The following is a 27,204-nucleotide window of genomic DNA, read 5'->3' as shown; positions in this document are numbered from 1 at the left end:
GTTCAACTTACTCACGGTTCGGTTTGTATCGCGGTTTTAGAGTCACGGTTTCAGTACGGTTCGGTATGTGCTATGCTTAGGGAAAAAATTATACTGTCAATTAATAATACAGAAAATAGAGTAAAGATACAAATAAAATAAAATGTGCTTATTAGGTTTTTTAGGTAGGTCGAACATTAGTTTTTAGGGACAGAAATTGAATAAAGTAATCAAATGTTAAATAACATTGCATATTTGACTCTATAAATTAAAGATTCATCTTTAAAGTTATAAAAGTTATTCAACCAAAAGCAGTGTGTGATTTCCTTCTTGTTGCTGTTTGATTAATATTAAGAAAGTGCTGTCACTTTAAGAGAATGCACTGATCCAGTACGTTCAGCCAGCTATGTCTGCAATAGGATACTTACCAAGACAGGCATTTTGAAATAATGTGTGTGTGAATTTGTCCATTCGAACAGAAATACTTCAGAGAAAGATTAACATTTATGCGCGTTCTGAGGCACGGGTTTGCACGCACAGATCTTCTCACTTAAACCATAATCAACCACTAAAAGAAAAGTTTTAATTTATGAAACATTATGCAATTGTTTTTTTCTCCAAACGAGAATGTCGCCAAATTTCCCCAATGTATAGCTAAATAAACCCGCACTCACACCTGTTTAAATACAGAGGCATACAGACAAGAATAAACAACATCAGCAGTGAATGCGCAGGCATCCAGACTGACCTCTCAGCTACTAACAAAGATGTGCGCGCACGTGACTGCCATTAAGAATAATCATATTCGCATTTACATTTATAGATTGTTGTATCCAGAGTGACTTACAAATGAGAATAATACAAGCAGAAGTGATCAATCAAGTGATTAATCAATGGATTAAAATGTCATTGTAAGGGGCTATTGACGTCGGAACCATAAAACTTTATTAAAGGGACAGTTCACTCAGAAATAAAAATTGTGTTATCATTTACTCACCCTCATGTCATTCCTAACTTGAATGGCTTTTACAGTGCTTTTTGTCATTTTTAAGCTTGACAGTCCCAGTGCTCATTCACTTTCATTATATTTAATAGAGAATATTGTTCAAAAACACATCTTTTGTGTAACACAGAAAGAAAGAAAGTTTACAACGTAGCGGTGAGTAAGTAATATAAACATTTTTGGACAAACTACTCCTTTAAATAAATAAAGCACTGAAGTGGCAATAAGGTGCAGCAAGTGTGCGGGTAGTAAAGAACTGTGGGAAACAGCGTTTGGAAGTGTGTCCCTGTAGCTGCAGATTTGTGAAAGCAGGCTCAGGAGGGTGACTCAGCGCAGGAAGTGATCTTCTGCCCCTGCATGCTGTGTGGCCAAGAGCGAAGACTTCAAACAAAGACAGGCTTCATGTGGGGGGTCCCTTTTTTCCTTTTTTTCCTCCCTCTCTCTTTCTACGGTACTGCGCTAATCTGCTGTTAATAAGGAACTGTGCTCGGCCAATGGGCTGGGAGCGAGCCTAACAACCCGTGATGTCATCAGCATAGCAAGGAATGCGTCTCGTTGGCCGGTTTTACATTCCAGAGACACTTCAGCTCATAGTCATGTGAACAGGCACACTTTGAGAATCCATGTTATTTTAATGTGCAATTAAAAACAGCGGTTAGGTTCAGTTTCCTGGGCAACAACACAACATTAAATACCTCTACAAAAAGCTAATAGCGGGTTTAAATTGGGGCCGTGACGTCACAGCTCATGCTAAACGAAGCCTCGTAAAAATTCCTTCATTAACAGCAGTTTTTCTTACCCTTGTGAAGTTCCCCTCAAAACTGTGAATGTCCAGCTGAGGCTTCTGGGCGTAAACGTACGCGCTGATGGAGAAGAGATCCTGCGGACAGCAAGCGAAAAGGTCAAGAAAAAACATGAACGCAATAAATCAGCACCAGAAATGTCATCTGACGAACAAAGTTCTGGGCCCGGCCCAAACCCGACCTCTCGTTCGTGCGAGTATTATGACAGGACTCAAAGCGACTAGCAATCAGAGCGATTCTCATGAAAATAAACCCCTTCTGACATCCTGCCACAAGTCTGAATTTCAAACAGAAAAGATAATGCAGACAAAACAACGTAATTAAAACGAAACAAAACTTTGACGGGTTGCTTACAAATTATAATGACTTTTGCATTCGATGACGTGTCCGCAAGTATGAAAAACAGGGATGTTTAGTGATCTGACTGTCAAGCCCACCAGACACCCGATCCGACCGCTCCCGCTGCTTTACTGCAGCAATCATTCGGCGACTTGCTGAAATTTTAATTCTGTGATCACATTAAGTGGTTTCGGAAAGACAAATACAAACGTGAACCCTTGCTCGAGGTGAGTGTCATCTCCACGCCGATGGCACCGGGAGACAGGCCGTTTGGCGGATTCCAGTTGTCTCTCGGGGTAAAGTTACCGGCCCATGTGAAACAAACCCTCCGGCCAGTAAATCAGATACACAGTGATATCAAACATGAGCCTTCGTATCATCAGCCTGAGAGAGTCTGAGTGTGGGACACATCACTCACTGCCTACAGGGGTAAAGTTACAGACCCATCCGAGAACAGAACAGAAGGAGCTGAAATGTGATTTGGGATGCAGCAGCTTTTGCTCCAAAAGTAGGATGATGTCTTTGACAGTTCAAATCATCTTACTATACTGTTTTTTTATATGATATACTTTATTTTGAGCAATTGGAAAAAAGGTAGCATAAGTCAAATTTATTCCACAACTCACAGACTTGTGCCAAGCATAAATACACCATTAATAGACTTAAATGTAAAAGACTAGGTCTAGATCATAACATCATATTTCATACAAGAAGTCAAGATTGCTGCAATTGCCAAATATTTGTATAATTTATTATTAACAGGTATTAAGATTAAGGCAATACTAAAAATGTACTGTTTTTGTGCAAGATGATGTCCATACCCCTAAGGCAGGAAGTCTTTGAGTGCAAGCAACAGCGATTCGCAGCTTCCAATCTGTCTCTCCATCTAGCTGATCTGTTCTTATAAAACACGAACCTGGAAAACAAAAACATCATCTTAAATCTGACAGAAAAAATATATACTTTATACAAAAATCGAATAATCTATTCTGGTGTATTATCTTTATTTACAGACGGAAAAGTGAGAGGACTGGAGACGTATGTGTGAAGGACGCATTTGTTATGGGCCAAAACCTTGGCCCCTATACACTAAAGAACTCTGAATGCTTAACATATTGTTCATATTGATCTTGGACAAGACTGATATAACAGTAGGCAGTAGACAGGAAAGGTCATTGTCTTTAAGCTCTCAGAGCAAAAGCTTCAGTGTTCATCATGCTCCATATACTGAGATCACCAACATTATCAAACCGAGCTGAGGCACAACCTGTAAAAACAAGTCTGGGTCATATGTCTTAAAATTTTTATATACATATACATACATATATATATATATTATTTTAAGAAAAGAAAGAAATTGGGGAAATTGTAATGGATAAGATTATAATAATTTAAAAAAGGGCCCTAAAATAGACTTTACTGACTTTCTGTAAATATTTTATAAAAAATGATGCTGGGTGAAATATGGACACGTTTCAGTATTCCATATACAACTCATCAGAGCATCTGCTCACTAAGACATGGTTAACACATAAATAAAATAATAATTATTATTATTTTAATTGTCCACTTTAAAAATGAATCAAATCTAAAAATATGTATAGATATAGAAAACCTGAAAATATTTATATACCAAAAATCTAACAAGCAAACATGAGAAATGGAATTAAGCTAAAATTTAGAACATAAATACTGAAGTGTTTTAAAATATTCTTTCCAAATTGTTACAAATCTTAACATTTAAGTAACTTTAAAGAGCTATAGAGTCTACCACAGCTAAAAACCAGAAACACCGTTTAAGGACATCAGATAAAAGCAAAAACATTTTTAAAGCTCTTCTGATTTCAGCATCTGGAGAAAGCTGTACACTCCAAAATACTGTAATAACGTATCATAATGTGACCGTAAGTCATTTATATGGCTCAGTGCCGGGTAAACACTGGTAATCATACACACACTCTCTCACAGAGAACATTGTTACTCAGTATGCAAGAATTAAAAGTGCCACTTTAAACTAGTAAGTGAAGCACCGGCAGTGTTCACTTCAACAAAATATCAAAACCAAGAGGCTCTTAAAGCATACTTTTCAAGAGAAACATCTAGCTTATCAAAAGAAAACACAATAGATAAACTGTTCAAAATTAAGACACAGCATTTGGACACTTTGTGGTTATAAAATGTTAGTGGAACGTGCATAGTTAATCTGATGAACTAATTGTAAGACTTCATAAATTTACTCAAATCAACTGTTATCTATTTTTTGTTATATGTATAAGAAAATGAAGTAATAAAACTTCTATTTATAGAATGAGCTTTACAAGCAGCTCACAGGTTCCATATGGGCTACAAGGTGCCCGCGGGCACACTGTTGGAAACCACTGACTAATGACACAAGTAGTTATCGTCTGAAAGCTTCGCCTGTATGTGAAGAGTGAAACTCACCAGTCTTCTCGGACGTTCTCAGAAAAATCATATCAGCAGGAATTCTCTGATTCTATAAAACAAAACATTACACATCAGTCAGAGGCACACAGGGTTTCTATACTACCCACCTAGACTTGCCCAGCTAGGCAGCTTAGAATCTTAAGAGATATTAATATATTAGTTATGCTGAACTTAGCAATAATGTGGGCATATACGCATGTTATTGACTCCAGTTCTGTAACGTTAGTCCTATTTTAGCGTTGTGTTGAATAATTGAACAAGGTCATTTCCCTAGCAAGCAATTAAAGCGAACCACAGACAGCGAGGGGAGAGACAGACACAATGTCCCACTGAAAGAATGACAGGATTTCATGTGACGGATCACGTAGCAGCAAGTTTATGCTGATACCTTGAACAACAAAAGAGAGGAAGGGATATAAAAAAAAATAAAAAATTAAAAGACAACAAACCTTCTCCACAATGATTAAATCTCCAACCTGTATGTCTGAGCTCTTTATTTGGACCTTCCCTGAAAAATAAGATGGACAAATAATTGTAATTAGAAATGAATTATTTAGCCGTAGGTAATAAATTAGAGTGTCCAAATTTATATTTAATAAATACACTTTTTAAAATGATAAATATTAGGTGTTGACAAAGTTAACATATCAAAAAGAATTAACAGTTTTTGTGATTTTTCTAAAAATTGCTCAGAACATTTAGAGCTGACTAGACTGAACAGAGCCACTACGATTTCACACACATGCAGACAAAAGCCTTCATACATTGCATTCATTGTATGGTGAAATTTAATTATCACTGAAGATCAACAAGTGACATGTCGCTCAGGAGTGAAACACTGTCATTCACAGAAATGCAGAGGCTTGGACCTTTACACATGTAATATTCCTAAAGTTAATAAATTGCATATTTGCGTAAAGTTACTGAATTGCATATTTTCAGTACTATTTGATATAGTTTGACTAGTGAGACGAGTGACATCAATACAAATAAGCCAGACCCAATTTCATGTTATTTGGGTCCCTTACATTAAAAAGGAAATAAACGTTAATAAAAAGATAAACAGAGATAATGCATAATTTCACAACAATTGCAAAACCTGAAATAAACAATTTTAGATGTCTAAAATACCACAAATCCCCAAAAAAAAAAAAAAAAAAAAAAGGCAGATAAACCAATTATAATGTCTTTTAACTATTATATTATCTTCATAGGCTCCAAGTAACTCTTGGAGTCAATGGAGCTCAAACAGGGTGCTCTGTGTATATGGCATAATATCATCAGGATGTGTCATATTGTGGTCACCTCTCACTGTGAGTTTACTGTACAGCTGGGAATTCATCTCTTTATCTCTCCTGCAGCGCCGAACTTCGTCAACTGCCTCTCTCACCATGGTGACAGATAACACAAAGCCCTGGACAACAAGAAAAAAAGGAAAAACACGAGTGATGATTGAAATTACATTTTTGTGTTCAATTCCCATCTTTGTGCGGTTGGATGTACTCACCAGCGGGGCCCAGTAGGTGTACAAATATCCTATCTTCAGCGATGGAACAAACTGAGAACAAGCCACTACCAAAAAATACAAGTTGAGGAAGAACTTAAACTGCTGGTAAAGAACCTAAAACAAAAGAAAGAGAAAGCACCAAAAATAAATAATCATCATGCCTTATATTTGATAATATAACCATGACAAATTGACATTAATACACACAACATTCTAACACAGCTATTGGAGGCACACCTGATTGGCTTATACATAATTCATCATACAAGCTGCAAATTCTTTGCCAAGAGCACATACAGAAGGCGCGTTCCACTGAATAAGACATCGCTAGCAGTCATAATACAGTAGATCACTTACACACTCAGTGGAAAAAGATACGTTAGATTGCTGTTACACCCCCTTACTTCACAGCTAGTTACACATTAACCTGATTACTGAGCAAATCTGCTGTGCGTACAATGGGTAGAGATTTCACTTTAAACAGCCTAGTGAGAGCTGCACAACAACAACAAAAAAAAGGTTCTGCACCTTTATAAAGAAAATGTCAAATAAAACAAGGCTAAAATAAAAACATAAAAATTATATTGATTATAAATAACACTGATAACATAAATATATAAAAAAACAGTAATACAACATTTCACAAATATGAAACAAAATATTCTCTCTTTTTTAGCACTCTCGGAAACCAAAGAAACATGCAGAGATTGTTTATACTGCCTTACCCCTGGCACAAAAGTGACAATGTTGTATTTCTGATTCTTGATGCCATTTTTGGGGTACTTCTCTTCACATTTCTCGGGATGTCCCAGCCACACTGTCCGAGCTTTCAGCTCCTTCTTCCTGCGACATGTGTGAACCAGACATTCGCAACAGCTGCGTGACAGAGACCACGGGAGGAAAAAGATCATCCAGTGATTAGACAAATTCACTTAAAGGAGGACACAGTGCTACAGGCACAGTTCAGGCCTGGATTCCAGTAAACGGTCTTTATTTAAAAATATCCCTGACCGAATAATTAACAAATATCAAGGATGGTCATTACTCCTAATTTAAGGGTTGCACTGAAAACCGGTGATTTTCTTGAATTATCACCCTGTTAATCACTTAAAACGCTCTTGAAAACGAACACTGAGACCTTTTGCGGAATTCATCACCAGTCACGCGTATCCAGTTGATTCCACTTGAAATACAACTGACGTTAATGCAACATTAATGTAAGTGATGTTACAGAGAGTGAAGACAGCCTAGCTCAGTCTAGTTTCACTTGAACTTTAAGCAGATACACGGAGCACTTCCACTAAGAAGTAAGACTGAAATGGCAGAGGCAGAAAACAGTAAGAACTAAGAAGAGTACGGATGTGAAGGGAAATTTCTGAGATGCATTTAAATGTGGATTTCTGATTACAAACTCAAACTGCTTCTGTAATATGAAATATTTGACAAATGATGAATTGTGCATAGTAAAACCAAGAAGCCTTATGAGAAGTGGGTTAGTCAACTGAAAATACTACACTTTTTGATTAGAATAAAGTCTAGAAAGTAAATAAGCAAGGCAGTTGAGAATGCTTATAATTTTGTGAACGACAAAAATCATCTGAGGCTGCAGATTCCATGCAGGCCTTGCGATACCTAAAGAGAACAACAAACCTGTAGATGACGTCCTCTGTCACCCCCTGCCAAATAAACCCCTCCCTACTAAAACGAAAGCTCTGATTCGCTGTGAAGGTCAGAGAGAGCGCCAAACACTTTGTTGACCTTCATATTCATTTTATATTCTAGCGGTTGCCATCCCCGGTGAACGGCGTGACGGTACTCTGCCGGTACTCTGCGCAGTGTACACAGTCATGGCGATTGGTTTGGCTGGCACTGAACTAAATTACATAAACCTTGAAAAAAATATAATAATATTTGTGTTGGCCCCTTCTGTCTCCTGTCTGTAAGTGCCAGCGACCTGATTCATAAGAGAGATTATTTGCTCAAATGAATGTAGTTCAAATAATAGGGCCGTTTGAATAAGCAGAGTTATTCTGCTTGAATTATTTGTTCATTTCATAATCCTTTGCCTAAGCACACAGAAAATTACTGGAAAGCAGCAAACTGGTCAGCTGTGCGAAATCCCATTTGTTCATTAGGAGAAGAAAAAAAAAAATCAATACCCAGCTTACAATTGAGATGCGCTGCTGATAATGTAGCGCATAAGAGGAGAAGAGTCAAGCACACACACTTTCATAGCAATAAATGACTAATATATCTTTTAATCACACTTGTGTCACATGTCATTGATGCAACACAAAAGACATTGAGATATTGTGGGAATGCAAGTCCAAAATAGACATTCAGCTTGTTGACATCGTTGGCTGGATAAGCAAATTTTCGGTTGGCGTGTTTGACCTTCTGACTGCTGATGCGCAGAGAGCACCTCAACCAAAAAACAGAACCTGTGCTTGTGTGTGTATTTCATGCACAGTTACCGGTGCGTTAGAAAGGATCTGAGCCAACCTGGCACAAGCACTACATACACACACAATAGGCTCCATGACAATGGTGACATTTTATTAACAAAAGGTGAAGGCCAAGATGTTTTGAATGTTTTCAGCAAAACATCTATCTGTCTATCCAGACTGTCAATCAATTAATAAACAAAACCAAATGAATAACATGATATGTTAATCAAATAATCAAATTAATTCACAAGCAATCACATATATCAATATTCTCTGATAAAAGCCCACAAATAAATACAATTCAAAGACATAATTTTACTTTCATATCATTGAATAAAATCATAATCACTGACTTAAGGCCCGTTTACACCAACAGCGATAACTATAAAGATAATAATTATAATCATAACTATATGTGACCCTGGACCACAAAACCACTCTTAAGTGTCAAATTTTTGAAATCGAGATTTATTGATATTGATATTGATGTATGGTTTGTTAGGATCGGACAATATTTGGCCGAGATACAACTATTTGAAAATCTGGAATCTGAAGGTGCAAAAAAATCCAAATATTGAGAAAATCGCCTTTAAAGTTGTCCAAATTAAGTTCTTAGCAATGCATATTACTAATCAAAAATGACGTTTTTATATATTTACAGTAAGAAATTTACAAAATATCTTCATGGAACATGATCTTTACTTAATATCCTAATGATTTTTGGCATAAAAGAAAAATGTATCATTTTGACCCATACAATGTATTTTTGGCTATTGCTACAAATATACCCCAGCGACTTAAGACTGGTTTTGTGGTCCAGGGTCACATATTAACATCCACACCAAGGCGCGGTAACCTTATGTTTTTTTAAAAGCATGCAACGCAGTTCTGTTTTCTGCTGCTTTAAAAGCTTGAGCTCTTTGAAGTCTGATTCTGGCTGTCAATGTTTTTATCACTCTTCAACTAGAAAAAAAATTTAAACGTTCCCCTGTGTTGTTAGGCCACGTGTCCACCAAAGCATTTTTTCCATATTTTTTTCAATGGAAGTGCACGTTTTTTAAAACGCCAGGAGGAGCATTGCTCAGCATTTTTTTTTCTCGCCACCGAGAGTTGAAGAACATTTGAAGAACGAAAGAAAATGCAGCGCTCATCACTGTCAATTTTTAGTCAGCCGTCCAATCAAAGTGGACGATGGGCAGGGCAAATTCCACACTGACCAACGTCACATACTCCTTGTACAACAGCAACAGACGACAGCAAGAAGCACAACAACAGAACATTGCACATTTAAAACAAGGGTCAAAGCAAGTACTTTATATTGTGTCAACATTTTTCTATTCATGAATAAACTATCTGCAAAATCAGATACTAGTTACACTTCCGCGGATATTCCGTATCATTGCACCCAAAGTGTCTCAACTGAAAAAAGAAAAAAAAAAATGCTGCACAGCAGAAGCACTCTCAAGCACTCACAGCTAGGCATTTTCAGCTGGTTAAATGTGCTTTGGTGGACACACTGCCTTATGGTTATAAATGAGGTATGGACTTCCCTGTTCTCATAGAATTAGAATGCTTAATAAAACTTTATAGTTATAATTATCGCCCTTGACATGAACAGGCCTTTACAGTCAAGATCAAACTATCTGCAATCGAGTTTTAAATCAGAGACATTCACAAAGAACAGGTTCTCATGATATTTTTTAATTGCTGGTCTTTGTAAGTATCCATCAGACAACCTATGCACTAGGGATGGGACGATACACCTACCTCCCGATTCGATACTATCACGATACTTGGGTGCGATACGATATGTACTGCGACTTTTTAAAAGAATTTTGATTCTACAAGTATTGTGATTCGATATTGCTACGTGTTGCGATTTTTGTTTTTTGTTTTTAACTTGTTTAACTTTTGTTTTTTGTTTTAAAAAGTTGAATGATACACTTAACATACAGACTGTCACAATAAAAAAAAATAAATAAATAAAAAAAAAAAAACATATCTTAGCAGTCACTATTGCGATTCGATATTACAATTTATTGTGATTTTTGTTTGCTTATTAAAGACTAGACAATGGAAAATAGCTGATTATACCCTTAAAAGAGACTGTATATAATGAGTCATATTAACAAAAACAATGCATCACATCTTTCTAAAGTTTTATTTCTGGAGCATACACATACACAGTGTATATTTAAAGTACCTTGAACCATGAAACATTAAAGTACCAAAACCCTGAACTTGCACATGAATATAATAGTCAAAGGTTCAACAAAATGAGCAGAAAAAATACTTTCTGAAATAAAATAAAGTGCTATGTTACTTTGCATACCGTTTTAGTCATGTTTAGTCATGTTTTCCCAGCAGTTGGGATTCAAAACGTGAAGGTGCAAAAATTCTGGAAGAGGTTTGATCCTCTGCCTCCGTCATGGTTTTGCTTTATCGTGCTGGCTTTAAATGTATATGACGTCATCTAATGCAGCGGCACTGCGCACGCAGAACGATCGTTGTATGACATCAAAGCACCGCGAGAGCAGATGGCTCCGCATGCTTTCGAATCGCTCTTGCAGTGCTTTGATGTTATACGCTGATCGTCTGCGCAGTGCTGCTCCAAGTCGAACACACCGATACATTTCACCCTCTGTTGGAATTACAAAGCGCTAACTTCTACCCACCACCTCTTAGGAAAAATTTAATAAAAATCGATTCTGAGGTAAACCAATCGATTTTTAAATTGTTTTAAAAAGAATTGCGATAGTTAAGTGAATCGATTTTTTTCTCTCACCCCTACTATACATAATGGCTTGCATTTTTGTGACACACAGTCAAGTTAAAAAAAGTGGTTCATGCTAGATCAGTGATTTTCAATCCTGTTCCTCGGGACCCACTGCTCTGCACATTTTGCATGTCTCCATTATCTGACACACTCATTTGAGTTCATGGAGCCCTTTCCTAATGAGCTGATGATCTGAATCAGGTGTGTAAATTAGGGAGACATGCAAAATGTGCAGAGCTGTGGGTCCCCAGGAACAAGTTTGAAAACCACTGTGCTAGATAGACAAATACAAAGTCTAAATGACTGGGTTAGTTCACCCAAAAATGAAAATTAGCCCATGTTTTACTCACCCTCAAGGCATCCTAGGTGTATATGACTTTCTTCTTTCAGACAAATCCAATCGGAGTTATATTAAAAATTATCCTTGCTCTTCCAAGCATTAGAATAGCAGGTAAGCAGATGTTTTTTTTTTCCAACGGTCCAAAAGTAGTCAAATAAAGCACATCCATCCATAATAAAAACGTGCCTCACACGGCTCCGGGGGGTGAATAAAGGCCTCCTGTAGCGAATCGATGCGTTTTTGTGAGAAAAATATCCATATTTTAAACGTTATAAACAGTTTTCTCTCACTTCTGCTGACTGTCATAAGAGCAAGCCGTTCCTGGCGGATGACATAGGATGTACACGCAGCGCATGCACCTGTGAGATATGCTAGTCTCGTAAGCTTGTTTACAGAATCAAAGGAAGCAAAAAAGAAAACCAGTCTCCTCTTGGCTTATATCAAAATCCTCCGACATTTTTCTTTACAAATCCTCATTTGTCTCTCCATCCCGCTTCTGAGTTCATTACTAAACACCGGCGCATGCGCTACGCCGATGTCCTACGTCATCCGCCCGGAACTCCTTCCACCTACGACAGTTAGCGGAAGTGAGAGTTTATAACACTTTAAATATTTTTCTTTAAAAAAAACGCATCGATTCACTACAGGAGGCCTTTATTCACCTCCAGAGCCATGTGAGGCACGTTTTATTATGGATGGATGCACTTTATTTGACTACTTTTGAACCGTTTAAAAAAACACCCACCTACTGCCATTCTAACGCTTGGAAGAGCAAGGACAATTTTTAATATAACTCCGAATGGATTTGTCTGAAAGAAGGAAGTCATATACACCTAGGATGCTTTGTGGGCGAGTAAAACATGGGCTAATTTTCATTTTTGGGTGAACTAATCCTTTAAGAGCACATAGGTATTGAAGGTAATATTTTAATGCTTAAACATTATTATGAGCTCTCACGTGGCCTGTTACCTGGTGCACAGGACCTTCCATCCACCACAGAGGAACCAGCCCAGTCCTCTGTGTCTCTGACTCACTCTGGCTCTGGGCAGCGTCTGATAGTCACTTTCGTCATTTTCAAAAGCTTCCTCTGACATCATCAAGGGCATCTCATCAAGGTTCAAGGATTCGTCTTCAATCTGATACCTGTAACATTAAGACGAAAAAAGATGATGTTACCCCTCTAACATGTTAAGCATCATAATAATTATTATGAATTATAAAAGTTGTTTAGCCCTTTTCATTTATATAAATTAACAAAAAATAATCTGCTAAACTACAAAAAGAGCATAGATTTTGTTTCAAATTAAGATGTCACATCTCAAATGTAATAAACAGACACTGTTTGTTTCCCAAAACAGCAATCCTACTTTCATTATTACCTCTCAAATTTAAAAAAGACATTATGCAATGAAATAAGGGCATTTTTAAAGGCGCCTACATAAATGAGTGGAACAAAAAATGCAGAAGTCGAGGGATTTGTTCCTCTCTCACACTGTGTTCCTTATTTATCGAGACGAGTCTCAAACCCAGATCAGCAGAATGCTATTGTGACACTCTGAAACAGCCGACGTCCCGAGAGGATATCAACTTCCACCCACACAAAAGCCTGGCCGTTTCTGCACCAGATCCACTTTAGCCTTAGCATCAAAACCTGCACGCTCTCTTTTCACTCTAGAACTGTCTGTGGATAGATTTAATTCATGCAATTAGGCCTCGGTGACCACTGTAAACACTGAGAGCCTTTTGCAGTTGAACACTGAAAAAAGCATTAAAATACCTATCAGCCTCAAACTGTGCTGACTGAACAGGCCTCCGAGTCCTCAGGTAGTGATATCGTGTCTGTTAAATTATTAAAGCAGCGTAATACACTTACAATGGAGGACATTAACAACCTACAAACTCTAGTCCTAGGGATTTTAAAAGCAACACTCCCTTTTCCTCTAAAAGAATGAATCAGGAAGAAATACATTTGAGAGTTCACAGAGTGTGAATCATATTTGATCCTCCGCAACACACCAAACACCCACATTGTGTAGTGAAGATTACCGCACTTACTGAACTGTATGATAAAGGAACTCAGATCACCACTAAATCTGCTTAAAAATCGAGCAGGTTTGACCATATTTAATGTGCTCTACGCATGTGTGTTCATCAATGTTTATATGTAAACAATAGCCTAAATTACGTCTGTTCATCATATAAAGTGACTTAGAACACTTGGATTAAACTGATCAATTCATATGGACTGTTTACTATGCATTTATGAATCCTGAATGTTTTGGTGGAATGGACTTTTTTAACAAACGAAGCATTTACACATGTTAGACTGTACCCTATAAACACAATCAAGCCTAAAAAAAAAAAACAACAGTCAACCACCCCTTTAAAGGAACAGTTCACCTAAAAATGAAAATTTACACATCCAAGATATAGTAAATATACAGTTGAAGATGAATTTGTTTCTTCATCGCAACAGATCTGGAGAAATTTAGCATTATATCACTTGTTCCCCAATGGATCCTCTGCAGTGAATGGGTGCCGTCAGAATGAGTCCAAAGTGCTTATAAAAGCATCATAATAATCCAGTCCATCAATTAATTATTAATGTCTTGTAAGAAACAAACCTAACATTAAGATGTGTTTTGGCCAGAAATAGTTAAAACTCCTTAAAGATGGGTTTGTTTCTTACACACTGGAATCGAGTGGATTACTTGCACATTATCATGATGTGTTTATCAGCTGATTGAACTCTTCTTCCGATGGCAACTTGGATGGCCTGAGGAGAGTACAATTTAGGCACATATTTATTAAATGAGTAAGTCAGGCTGGTCTGGATGCTCAGAAATCAACCTAAGCATGGCTTACTTAAAGCTGGCTCTGCATAATAATTTCTCATTGATTTCTTTTGAGTTTGGCACGAAATATGGTCCAGACATGTTCTTGACAAGTTTCGTGAGATTCACCATTGTACGAGACTTTGAACTCATGGGAAATGACAAATATCAGCTCTACAAAGGCTAATCGGTTCCTGACACAATAGGCAATTTATTATTGAGGTATGTCAACAAAAACACATCACTCTGACATGCGTCTATGCAGATTTTAGCCTTTGATGTCCATTAAAAATGCTTTTAGGTTAACCCATCTCGACAGCGGTCAAGCAGAATGGGCGTAATAATAATAATACAAATAAGGACAACTAAGTTAGATGACCGTTGTAATCATAAAATGATACAGTCTAGCAGGGCCGATGCAAGACATTCGAAGCCCGCAGGCCCACCACTGATATTTGTATTCAATTGTACGATAAAAGAAATCAGATCACCATCAAATCAGCTAAACCACCCATATAAATCAAGAAGGACAACAGAATAAGCAAAGTATGAGCCAAACATAGCTGGTGGTCCAATTAATCTCTCCTAACTGTGGTCAGTTCTTCTGCTCTCCTCTTTCCTCCTCAATAAAACACAAAACGATTCACAAAGTGATTATGTGCAATAGCATTACCCCAAACAATGAAATCAAATTAAGCAATCACTTTGGTTTTGGTCCATACTCTCAAGCAGCAATGCCACAAGTGGTCCTTAGACTGTCAGCATTTGACAAACAGCTGGATGCCATAAATACAGATCCTGTCTGCTGTTAGGCTGTTTATGCGGTTCAGGAAAACCAGATGGACATTAGTTACTAAATGAATATCTTTGACATCTTTGCCTCGCATAAACCGTGGGAAAACAGTTTGGAGCGATATCTTGTCAAGCTCAGCATCAGAAGACCACGGCATGTCTTTGCCAAATACCTAAGGCAAATGAGATGCTGTATGAGACATGCTATAGATGGAACAAAGCCTCAAAAGATGTTCTAATGATAAACCAAAAGCTTAGAACATTTTCTGCGAACGTGCCTGACGCACGTGAATTGTGTTTTGGGTGCTCTGTGATGTTTAATGAATGTTCTGGAACGTTTTATAGACATATTCTGTGTTATTTTATATGAGACGCTCCATAAATGTACTTACACCTACAAAATATTTCATGAGCGTGTTATAATACGCCTCATTTAATGTACCTAAGACGTCTCCCGAGAAGGAACCGAAGTGACAAACATCTCACATGATTATATCACATCTCTCGGGGAGTCTTGTATCCTCTCATGTCCTATCAACTGTAATCTGACACTGACAGCTCGCGCTGCTGAATTTACACTGCCGCTAGCGTTAGCCCGTTAGCACTCAACCCCGGAACCGTGGCATAAACAAACCCAATATCAACGCATACGTTATTGTAACAACTCAAATGACTGTCTTGTGTATAAAAGAGGTGTTTGAGATGAATATGCAGCCGTCTACATACCTGGCAGGTCTGCCAGCATTATAATACGCAGTTTTTCTCGAATTCTTCCGTACAGGATTCAAAGGGATGCTGTCTGCCATCTTTGCTCGGTTACGTATGAATGTCGTCACGTCCGGACTAGAGTGAGGGAGATATATCTGCTAGAATCTGGAAATGTGATTCTGAAGGTATTTTATTTTATGGTGCTTTAATATCTTACTTGGTTGAATTTATGGGCTACCGTTCATGGTTTATTTCACATTAGGCATCTTACCAGTGTTGTCTTGCCGTTCATTGAAGGCTTGTGTTCCCAAATGAGGCCAGAATTTTTCATTTAAATAACAGTAATATAATAACTTTTATTTATTTATTTTTTAAAATAACAGTAACAATGTCTGACTCAAGTTTATGTCACAACACAGACACATACCGACAGATAGAAAGAGATAAAGAGTGAAGCACATATAGTAACAAAATACAAGTAAGGTCACACAAACAAAAATATTTAGTTTGAGATTTATTTATTGAGGGTGGCAGCAATATTGCATCTTAGAAATAAATCCAGTTCAGTCAGTGTGTTTGAGAGACCACCTCAGTTGTTCCATGTAAAAATACTGATGTGCAGACAGAAAAGCAAACCTGGTGTACTTTTTATTCGTCATAATGTATCTGAGTACAAAAATAGTGTCTCCTTTTCATGCAGAGGACACATTGAATCCCTTGTTTCACCAATACCTATCTCATGAAAAAAACTGCTCGTTCATATTTTTATGTTTTTTCCCAACACTAAACAATATATTATATAAGGAAAACAGCACTACAAAATAAAATAAAATAAAATAAAAAAACACTAAAATGACCTGACATGACACGCTTAGTAAATAAGACATAAGCTACCATTACAGACAAGTATATTGTTTTCACTCTTTTCTTTTCCCTTGTACATGAATGTTTCTGGAAACATTTATTTATTTTGTTCTTGATAGGAAAACACACCTCTAAATTGTGAAATAGAATTGTCCTGCAACACGTTCAGATGCATCACAAGGGCTTCATTGATAACTATACCTTAAACTGAAGTGTAAAGATGTTTTTAATGCAGGATCTTTATTAGCAGTCATATTATACTTCATGGTCTCATGTTGGCCACTAATTAATTTTGCATGGAAAAGTAAATAAGGCAGAGAATAGCGTAAAACATATAATTAGCATTAATAATAACATAGCATAGGCTGGTATAAGATGGAACGTTTAATTGCTGATAGCAGCTAAAACGACACTGGCTTTCATGGTGGTGTACTTGATTTGCATGAAAATAAACGGTTTGCATCCAATGCATAGCAGCAAAGCAGTGGGATGTCAAAGAATAATACATCTCTTTTCAAAGCCTCTGAATTGTCTCTTTATCTTTTGCTCGGGGATTTAAGTTACATACTTTCAGCTGTAGCTATATTAAGACCACAGTTTGGGAATGAAAAGTTTCTATTATATATGCAAACATGTTCCCTTTCCCATGAATAGAGCAATGTTTAACAGCAAAATCAGAGGGTAAAAAACAAATAAAATAAAATAAAATACATATTTACAACATAAAATAGTCATTTCATCTCAAAGCAATGCCCTTGGATCAAGTGTAAGGTTTCAGTCAGTGGACATAATTGAAAAACTAACCGTGGCCTCAGTTTAAACAATACAATAAAAAACAAGTGCCATTATAGCATAAGATAAACTGAATCTTTTCCCACATGAATCAAGCACATTCTAAAGAGTTTATTCTGATTTAAAAAAAATCAAGACACGTTTAAATTTTCAATGTTCCTTATGCAAGGAGAAAGAATATGTCACCTTTACTTTAATTGATTCCAATGTCTTTTTTGTCATCAATCATCATGGAGAAGTGTTGTCCAGCTCCCCTTTCTAAGCCTGTTTTTTCCATGGCTGTGATTGGTGGGCTGTTTCCAGTGCTAGCCTTGTCCGTGGCCACAGTAATGGCAGGAAGCTGGGGGACTCCTCCACTCTGAATGACGGATATTTCATTGTTCCTCATTGCTAAGCCATTAGTTATAGCTGCTGCATATCGGCTCCAGAAGTTTTGGTCCACATTCATGGCCCGCGCTGCTAAATCCTTCTGAAACGCTTCGCTGAATTTCAGGGCGTCACCGCCCAGAAGGGCAATTGGGTTTTCCACAGACAGACGTCTACCTCTGCGGGCAGGAGTGTTATTCCACATATGGGTGCCCATGTGCACCTGTAGACAAACAGAAATGAAAAAGAAATCAATAACAAATAATTTTACGATATTTGCGGCATTTGTGTCTGTAGCTTTGAGCTGTAAATTACAAAAATGACTCATGTTGCGACAACCACCATGTCTATTTTATTAATTAATTTATATATTTATTTATTCAGTTTTTTTTTTTTTTTTTTTTGATTGATTGACAGGATGGTGAAGAATTGACAGTAAAGGGGGAGAGAGGGGGAATGTGAGTGGGCCTTGACCAAGGACGGGCTCAAGCCCGGGTCCACACATGTACAATAGCTTTTTACATGTTGGGAACATAACACAATTCAACAATGGTAAGCATTTTATGAAAATGATAAAAATAAAAATAAATCAAATAAATAAAAGCACATAATTTTTAATAAAAAAATGTAAACATAATTTAAAAGCTCATATATAGTTTATTTATTTAAGTTACTCACTTTTGAAATGAAATACAATAATGATCACACATACCTTGAGATTACCCTTGGTTGTGAACGCTCGACCGCAGACAGAGCAGCCGAAGGGCTTTTCGCCAGTGTGTGTGCGCTCGTGGATCTGCAAGGCACTGGCAGAAGAGAAGTTCTTCCCACACGCACTGCAGTTGTGTTGCTTAGGGGTCCTTCTGGGAGGGGGTGGTCCAGTGAGTGAGGTGACGGCCGGTATCATCACCTCAGAGCGCGAGGTTGGAGACTGCAGGCCAAATGCAGGGAAAGGCCCCTCTTTTAGCATGTATGGTCTATTGCAAGCATTCATCTCCAGTTTCACTGCAGTCGGCGAATTTTTAGTATCCTGTTCTGTAGACCTTTGAGCATTTTCTGAAAATAAAAAAATGTGTATAAAATCAGCAATGTAATTAAACAAACAAATAACATAATGCTATGTATTAAGTGTTAAAGATGAAGTGTGTAATTTCTGGCCACAGAGTGCCAAACAAGAATTGCAGGTTTTTGTTCAAATTTTAATAATAATTCATAATATATATAGATTAATATTTCTTCTAGAAACCTCCATTACTTGGAAAAAACAGACTTGTCCAGCACCAAACTCACACCATTAGTTGAACTATGTTGCGGTGTCAGGCGTTGTGTAGCACCATAATGTTTACACATTTCAGGTGAACTGAATACGGCTTACTTACAGTTGTCTCTGCATATTTAGCTAGGATAGGAGATTTTTTAAAAAATGACACACTTCACCTTTAAAGTAATTCAAATTATACAAAAAATACAACAGATTTTTGCTGCTTATTTAGTTTACTAAGAAAAAAATGTTTTGAACATTTTACCACAACGTAATTTCATTATTTTCAAATCTCTTGCATTTGTAAATTGGATTTTGTGTTGAGATTACATGAATCAATTTTGTTGACATAACTGGACAGTGGAATTTTAATTCCCTGCATGCTTGGCATATGACTGCATTAGCAGAGTACATTGTTATTTTATGTGTTTCTGAGTAAAAGGAAATACTACTGATGTTTAATGTTCAGTTATGTTATAGATTTAGAAGAGTTTCTGTTATTTTGTGTGGTTACTGTTGTTCTAAAGAGTGGAGCTTGTGTTTAGACAGTGGGCTACATGATGACTACGGTGTGTGTGTTGCTTTGCTCAGTAAGAATAACTGCTAACGCCAGTACTGAGACTAGGTTCTTCTTACTCGTTCATCCCATACATTTCATATAATAATAATAATAATAATAATAATAATAAATGATGATATATTTAGTATGCTACTATCTAACACAAGGACATAAATTTAGGTTTGTTCGGAAAAACATTACTTGTTTTAATGGATATGTTCTAGTCTTGTAAAAACCTAGAATAACTGTGTGAAAAAGCTTTTCTCAATTTAATTAGGTTCACTGAGCATTTTTTTAGTGTACAGTGCTTTACTGGTATCGTATAGCAGTTTTAGCTTACCATGTTCCTTACTGAAACACTGTATGTTGAAAGGGTTTTCTTTCTTGACTGTAGAGTTGATAGGCTGGATTCCTGTTTGATTAACAGTCACCTCGTTGACTGTATTTGCTGCAGAACAATCTGTTGTTTCAGATTTTACTATAGATGTTGCCTCTGGGACTTTAAAGGAGAGGTTCAGAGAGACTAAGTGCTCATGCTGGCCCTCAGGTTGACTGTTGGGATAGTGTGAAATGTGAATAGAACTAGACGAATGTGGCATTAAACTAGTTTTTATGCTGTGGTTATCCATCTCACCAGTGGTGGTAGAGCCCAGAGCATGAAGATCGTTATCCATAGGTCCACACCTGACCATCATTTTTCCATTTGATTGGCTGAGATTGACGGATGAGTCGTCCCCTACGCTTTGAGTTTCTGATACACTGGTTGGAAGAGATGAGATAGGTGGTGGACTGTCTGAAAACGAGCTCAGGGTGTTTTCATTGTTCTCCACAACATCCCCTTCTTCTTCAAATGAAATATCATCAAGACAGTCATCATCATAAGTGCTCATGCTGTCAAAACTCTCCATATCTGTATCTTTCTCGTAGATGGTTTCTGCCAGAGGAGTGTTTGGAATCTGCCCACCCATGTGCATGCGTATGTGCTGCTGTAACACAACTGCATTCGTGAACTTTTTCTGACAGATCGGACATGAATGCTGAATCCGAAGAGGAGGCTTTGCACGGTGGACACCAAAATGTGTCTTTAAGTTACCCTTTGTGGTGAATGCTCGTCCACAAACCTTGCATTTAAATGGCCTCTCCCCTGTATGGATGCGGTAGTGCATCTTTAGCGCACTCTGACAGCTTAGCACGCGGTGGCAGATTACACACTGATTGGGCTCCATCATCTTCTTGTCGATGTTTTCCACAAGCTGTTGGAGCTTTGATGTCTCAGATGTTTGCATAGAGTCTTGGAGACCACCAAATGGGAACTTGGCCTTGAACTGATCTGAGATGAGTGGTGGAGAGAATGACTTATTATCAGCCGAAGGAGCATCAGTGGACTCAGTTACATTTACTGTAACAGGTTTTTCTGTAGACGTGGACTGCGGATGCAAGATGTTGGGGTTGTTAGCGTTTCTAGTCATACTGTTTGATGGCAGGTGCACTTCTGTGTTGAAGCTATCTGTGATCTCTCCTTCTCTGTTTGATTCAGGGGAGGCCGCAATGGTGGACATATCTGTCTCAGTGCCGGTGGGATTGGGCGACGAAGGTGCAAGTTCACCTCTGGCTGGCGACGGCCTGTGTGGAGATCTTTCAGAGGGTGTGCTTGTAAATGAATCACTTAAGCTTTCAATAACTGGTACTGTTGGTGGCAACTGCAGACCCACTGAGGACGGCACTGTCGGAAGAACAGGCTTGCTGTCTAACCAAGTAGGTCCTGCCTTCTCTGGAGGAAAAGACATCCCATAGGGGATCCCGGAACTGGTAGGGATATTGTCAAGATATTCTGGGACTGGGTATGGGTTCATCTGAACATGAGGGTACTTCTCCTTGTGCCTTTGGAAGTGGACTTTGAGGTTTCCCTTTGTCGAGAAACGGTTGCCACAAATGTTGCATTTGAAGGGCCTTTCACCTGTGTGCGAGCGCAAGTGGATCTGCAAGGCGCTGTCACTGCCGAACACTTTAGCGCAAAACCTACACTTGTGCTTAAAGAACGGGTCCTCGGAACTGGGCTTGCTGTCAAACATTGAGACGCTGGGCAGTTTGCCCTTACGGTACTTCATCATAGCAGCAAGTGGGTCTAATGCACTGGCAGTGGCTGCAATACTGGCCAGTGGATTGGGAAATATGACTCCGTTGGGAGGGCTTTGAGGTAGTAATGGTAGGCTGGCAGAAGGGCTAAGGAGGCTACTCTGGCCAGCTGATAGTGGGCTGGGAGTGCTTATGGACTGGGTGTTACTAACGCTAGAGTGCGATCCACTACAGGTGGGCAAGAGTGGGGAAGTCCCGCTGTAGCTGAAGAGATGAGGGCTGGAACTTGTTACGGAAGCAGTGGCGCTCTCCAGTGCTCTAGAGCTGATTTGTCCACTGCTTGGCTGGGAAGACAGCAACGGTGGCCTCGCAAGCATAGATGCCTGGGATACAGAAGCCTGCCCATTCACTGCAGAGGGCATGACCCCAGATAATGGAAGTACAGGGGGTGGAGCGATGCCCTGGAAATTGTAAGTGTTAGAGTCAGAGGGCAGGCTTTTTGAGGCAGGATTAAGGGCGGCTTGCGTAGGCTGCCTATTCATTACAGCGACCTGGCTGCGGATCTGCTCAATGAGCTGTAATTGCTGAACCTGCTGCTGCTGCAGCGCCATCAACTGCTCCAGAATCATGGGTATCGCAGCTGAGTTCAGCTTGCCTGCAGACCCCGCACAGTGAATGCTCTGGGAAAACTGAGCAACGGCCACTCGGGTGCTGTGAAGAATCTCCAGGGTCACATTGGTGCTGGGCATGTCATAGTGATTGGTTACAGGTGGTGCAGGGGAAGAGGTGGTGTTTTCACTGTCAAGTGGTAGAGGGCTGAGGTTTGATGTTTTAAACTCAGGCAAACTTATATCCATTTGTTCGTTCAGGTCGATGATGTGTGTTTCCTCAGGCATCTCGTCGACTTTCTCAGCCAGCTCAGAGTTGAGCTCACTGACCTCCATTTCTGCTGAGTCACTGTGGGCACTCAAGAGGGACTCTGTCGGCGATCCTCGGGAAATGGCCTTCTCTTCATTCTCCTTTACTATCAGCACAGGGGGGTCTTCCGTGCACTTCTGCTGATGCTCCAGCATTTCGGACCACTTGAAGAATTCAGCACAGCACCTCTCGCACACGTGCGTCTCTTCGCCTCCGCTGCGGCTCTCCGTGCCGCTGTCCTCCTCATCGCCTCCCCTCAACAGAAGCGCTGGGAGATAAAGACACAGAGAGAAAGCGTGTGAATAGAAATTTCTGAGATGATAGATTTTTCACAGCTATTCTTGGAGGAGTGAACAATATAGATAAACTAAATCAATTGTACCACTTTACCAATTACTGAAAGTCAGCCTCTTTGTGCTCATGCTCCAAAGACTCAGACGATAATTTTCTTTGCACAATCCATCAAATTATGCGACCTATCTATTGAATATACGGGAGCTTAATGAAATTCTATAGGGGATATTGATTTCCAATGTTTTTATACAATTCACAGCTGCACTGTCAGTTGAGGGCAAATTGAGTCTTTGATTGACTAATCTGAACTCTCCATTGCTATCAAACACTCTTATTTCCTGATGAATTTGAAGAACTAATTCCTCTCCACTTGACATTGTTGAGTGAAACAGTTATCTCTCACTGCCAAAGGTGTACAACCTTGACAAAATGGTTTCATCTTTAAATGTGTAAAAGCACAGTTAACTTCAAATTGTTTTAAATGATGTCATATTTGATCAGAAGAAAAGAAGAAACAATCTGTGTGTTTTCACTAGCCAAAGCCTTTACAGTGTATTTATCTTTAAATAAATCTGTTCAGTGCTATTTTCTCATCGAATCAGTAAATTATAGAACGACAAGAACATTATGAAATTTACAGCATATCATTATTGAACAAGAATACACAGCTTCAAAAAATTGATTGTAATTTCAAATCAAATTGTAATGATCATGGAAGCCAAAAATTATTATTTGTCATAAAATAAATAAACAGCATTTAATAGGATTTTTTCTGTTCTGATATTTGCATTTAGATTACATATAAAAGACCTAGGTTACATCAACTTAAACTGTTATAGCTCGTTGGCTCACAGATGAGCGCTTAAGGGGTTGGGTTTAGGTCATTTATGTACTTGTCAGAATTTTTTTTTTTTTAGATTTACACATAATAAGCTTAGTGAGATGGCAAGTTTATGAGTCCAAACAGAAAAAAAAAATGTAAGCCATTACTTCCTTATATTTTCTGTCTGTTTGTATTTGTGTGTGTGTGTGTGTGTGTGTGTGTGTGTGTGTGTGTGTGTGTGTGTGTGTGTGTGTGTGTGTGTGTGTGAATTTTCTCTTTTCTTTTTTCATTTCTTCTCTTCTCTTTCCTTTTTTTAATAATCTTTTTATCATATTTTATAGTAATATAAAATGCCGTGGAAGATGTATTCACTGTATTGCCTTGATGTAGCCACACTGAATATGTTTATGCATAAGAATATTGTTGGATAAAAATTTCAGAAAAAGTGACAGTGAGAAAGAGAAAGGAGTGAAGAGAGGATAACAGAATATCTGAAATAATTTTGTGGTCAGGTGTTGTTGTGTTTCCTCTCAGTTTTTGTGAGCCTTCCTCAGAGTAGTTACAATGTGGGTCATTTGCTCGTCTAATTCCAGTAACTGTGTGGGTGGTCTGAAAACCCTTAACACCGAAAGGTGAGAGCTAACTGAAACTGATATAGTGAGGCGACCAATTAACTTAAGGCCGTGCTGCAAATCTTAAAATGTTCACAGATTAGTTCATATAGATATAAGCATTTACTCAATAGCCTAAATAGAATTACAAAAAATTCCTTTGGCGTCCCCAGTGAAAAGACGGACAAACTGTGTTCATAAGACAGATATAACAAATTCTTAAATCAAAAAAGACATTCTGTGGGGCCCTGCAGCATGAGCCACTACACAGATTAAAAAACTTGTGAGATTCCTAGGGTGCTCAGCTGGTAACCGTGGTTTTGGTAGCTAGCTGGATCATTTCGACATGAGACAGACAAAGGTTACAACGTAAGAGTCTTAGAATAAATTTCTCAGGCCCCAAAAGAAGAAAGCTAAAATGCTATTAGACAATCGTTACTGTTAGAGGCCTGATGAATGGCATTTGAAGGCGAACTGAAAGATGTACAAGGGCAAACACGAAAGTCAAAATGATTGTGTTGACATCGACAAAATGAGAGAAAACAATCAGCTAAGTACATATTGCATACATGGCTAAAACTGTGAAGTCAAATGATTATTATTTATTTTTTAATTTTTAAATTCATTTAAAATAGAAACATAATTTATCATTAATTCAATTAGAAAACAATATGCCAATTAATCTTTTAACAGATACAAATTACAGATGGTGTAAGGTCCCTAAGTTACTTTGGTTTGTTAGTAATATTTTCTTAAATGCTCTGAAATACACCGTGTGTTTGAGCTTCATCTTAAATTCTGCACTTATTGGACATTAATTTAAGTAAATTTCAGAATACATGAGTAGATGTTTTATTTTCTAAAAAAATTAAATTTACTGACTAAAGCAGTCATTTTATTTGACTAAATGTAAAAAAAACAAAAACAAAAAAAACAGCTAAACCACAGTTGAAACTTTATGTACACATTCAAGATTTATAAATGATTAATTATTTATACTTCAATATTGTTGCAGCAGGTTTTCATATGAATCCTTTAATTACTCTTCTAACAGATCAGGCCTGATTATAATGAATTCATCTGATTAAAAATGATCTGAAGAACAATAAACGTCTTTCACTGTTTTAAAACCATACTCTGATTCTCTTCTTTTAGGTCGATCTTTGTGTTGCAGTAAATACTTTAACGCGATTTAAATGAAGACACAACTTCGACACCAAACCATGTGTGAGGACTTTTCATGTGGGCACATAAGTAACTTCATTACCATGACAAAAGGAATTATTCTCACGCAAACAGACGAATGTTAAAGGTTTTGTTTGGGTCTTGCAATGGGACACTTTTGTAGGTTTTGCAGTGCTTTATTTTGGTGCTTTATCAAAAGCAGAATAGATGCACAGCTCTAATCTACCGTTACTGATTATAGCCTAATTAATTCATTTTAAATCATGTTAGCTAAATCAATTTTGTTTTTTGTTTTTTATTTTGAAAAACAGTCTAGCTTATATGAAACACAAAAATAAATAAATATGGCCTATAGGCCTACGTGTACACAGTTCCTAATTAAGCAAATTAAATCGCTGAGAACATATGCCCTTAAATGCTAAATTACTTTTAATTAATTTAACAGAAATTCTTAGCAAAGAGCTAGAATAGCCTACTGAAAAGACACTAGAAATTACGGCTTCATTTAGAGAAAAAAAAAAAGAAAAAAAAAGGTGTTCGGCATTTTTGACAAATGACATAATGAACGTTTGACACGAAATTTCCAAAAGCACATATTTGTATGTTTCATGTAGCCTACTATGAATATAAACGCACTTTACGCGTGTTTTATGATCCACTCTTAAAAATAAAGGTTCGAATAGAATTTTACAATCATCTCATAAGGAAATCTCCACGTGTAACTTTTTATTTGATTCTTTAGAGAACATCTATATAGCCTACCGGTGCTTTAAAGAACATAGAAACCTAACATTAAGAACTTTTTAATCTCCAAAGAACCATATACAGTTAAAATGGCTCTCTGTTGAACGTAATTACCCATCGAAGAACGTTTATTTTTTAAGGGTGTAAAACTTTGTCTTGAGTTCCATCTAGCCTACTTGAATAGAACACAGCGTGGTATAAACTTACATATGCTTACTAAATCAAGTTCTTTTTACTCTAAGATTCATTCTATGTTCAAAGTGTCCGTTCTATGCCATGCATCCTAAAGCGTGTTTTCATTACCACTCGAAAAGAACCATAAAACATCGCGAAATTCTGACAAAAGAAACTTATATCTAAAGAGCCAAATAAAAGAGTCGTATTTCAATTCACATACCGTTATCCGGACTTTTGTCCGACTGTGCTCCTTCTTCGTCCGATCTAAGATGCTGAGGTTTAGCTTGCTTTCTTCGGGACATGTCTCTGCGCTTCGCGTCGGCGCTCCGATCTGCAGAACCATCGGACGCAGGCAGTCCCGTACAGTCCCGGGGTCAGTGAATAAGAGATATTAGATGTTGTTACCGTTGTGCAGATTGCGCATGTCGGCGTTATAATGATAGAGGGTCATGTATTACGTTGCGCTGCATGAGGGATTGGCCGCGCGCCAGTAGACACTCTCTCTGGATATGGAAATGAGGGATGGACTGAGTAATTAGCCCGTTTCACTTCCTCACTTTT

At 37.9% G+C, this 27,204-nt stretch overlaps 2 protein-coding genes across 3 annotated transcripts in view; both read right to left on the bottom strand.

The window, feature by feature from the left end:
• atp9b (ATPase phospholipid transporting 9B) overlaps positions 1-16,121 on the bottom strand; it is a 47,517-nt gene extending 31,396 nt beyond the window's left edge. For both annotated transcript variants that reach the window (XM_058752945.1, XM_058752946.1), the window contains exons 1-9: positions 15,992-16,121; positions 12,609-12,782; positions 6,802-6,952; positions 6,077-6,190; positions 5,875-5,983; positions 5,019-5,077; positions 4,567-4,618; positions 2,946-3,040; positions 1,782-1,862 (exon numbers count right to left, since the gene is read on the bottom strand). In XM_058752945.1, the coding sequence (XP_058608928.1) occupies positions 1,782-1,862; positions 2,946-3,040; positions 4,567-4,618; positions 5,019-5,077; positions 5,875-5,983; positions 6,077-6,190; positions 6,802-6,952; positions 12,609-12,782; positions 15,992-16,071 (915 nt within the window). In that variant the 5' untranslated portion in view covers positions 16,072-16,121. The remainder of the gene's footprint in view (positions 1-1,781; positions 1,863-2,945; positions 3,041-4,566; positions 4,619-5,018; positions 5,078-5,874; positions 5,984-6,076; positions 6,191-6,801; positions 6,953-12,608; positions 12,783-15,991) is intronic.
• Positions 16,122-16,492: 371 nt separating this feature from the next.
• sall3b (spalt-like transcription factor 3b) lies at positions 16,493-26,996 on the bottom strand. The gene is made up of 4 exons (XM_058752943.1): positions 26,864-26,996; positions 20,156-23,077; positions 18,708-19,051; positions 16,493-18,218 (listed from the first exon to the last, which is right to left on the bottom strand). Exons 1-4 carry the CDS (start codon positions 26,943-26,945, stop codon positions 17,823-17,825), a joined length of 3,744 nt encoding a protein of 1,247 aa, XP_058608926.1. The 5' UTR covers positions 26,946-26,996; the 3' UTR covers positions 16,493-17,822.
• Between the last annotated feature and the right edge of the window lie 208 nt (positions 26,997-27,204).

This window comes from Onychostoma macrolepis, chromosome 19, assembly GCF_012432095.1.
Source record: "Onychostoma macrolepis isolate SWU-2019 chromosome 19, ASM1243209v1, whole genome shotgun sequence".
Taxonomy (NCBI): domain Eukaryota; kingdom Metazoa; phylum Chordata; class Actinopteri; order Cypriniformes; family Cyprinidae; genus Onychostoma; species Onychostoma macrolepis.
The sequence above is the reverse complement of the archived record's forward strand: the minus strand, read 5'-3'. Positions and strand labels throughout refer to the sequence as shown.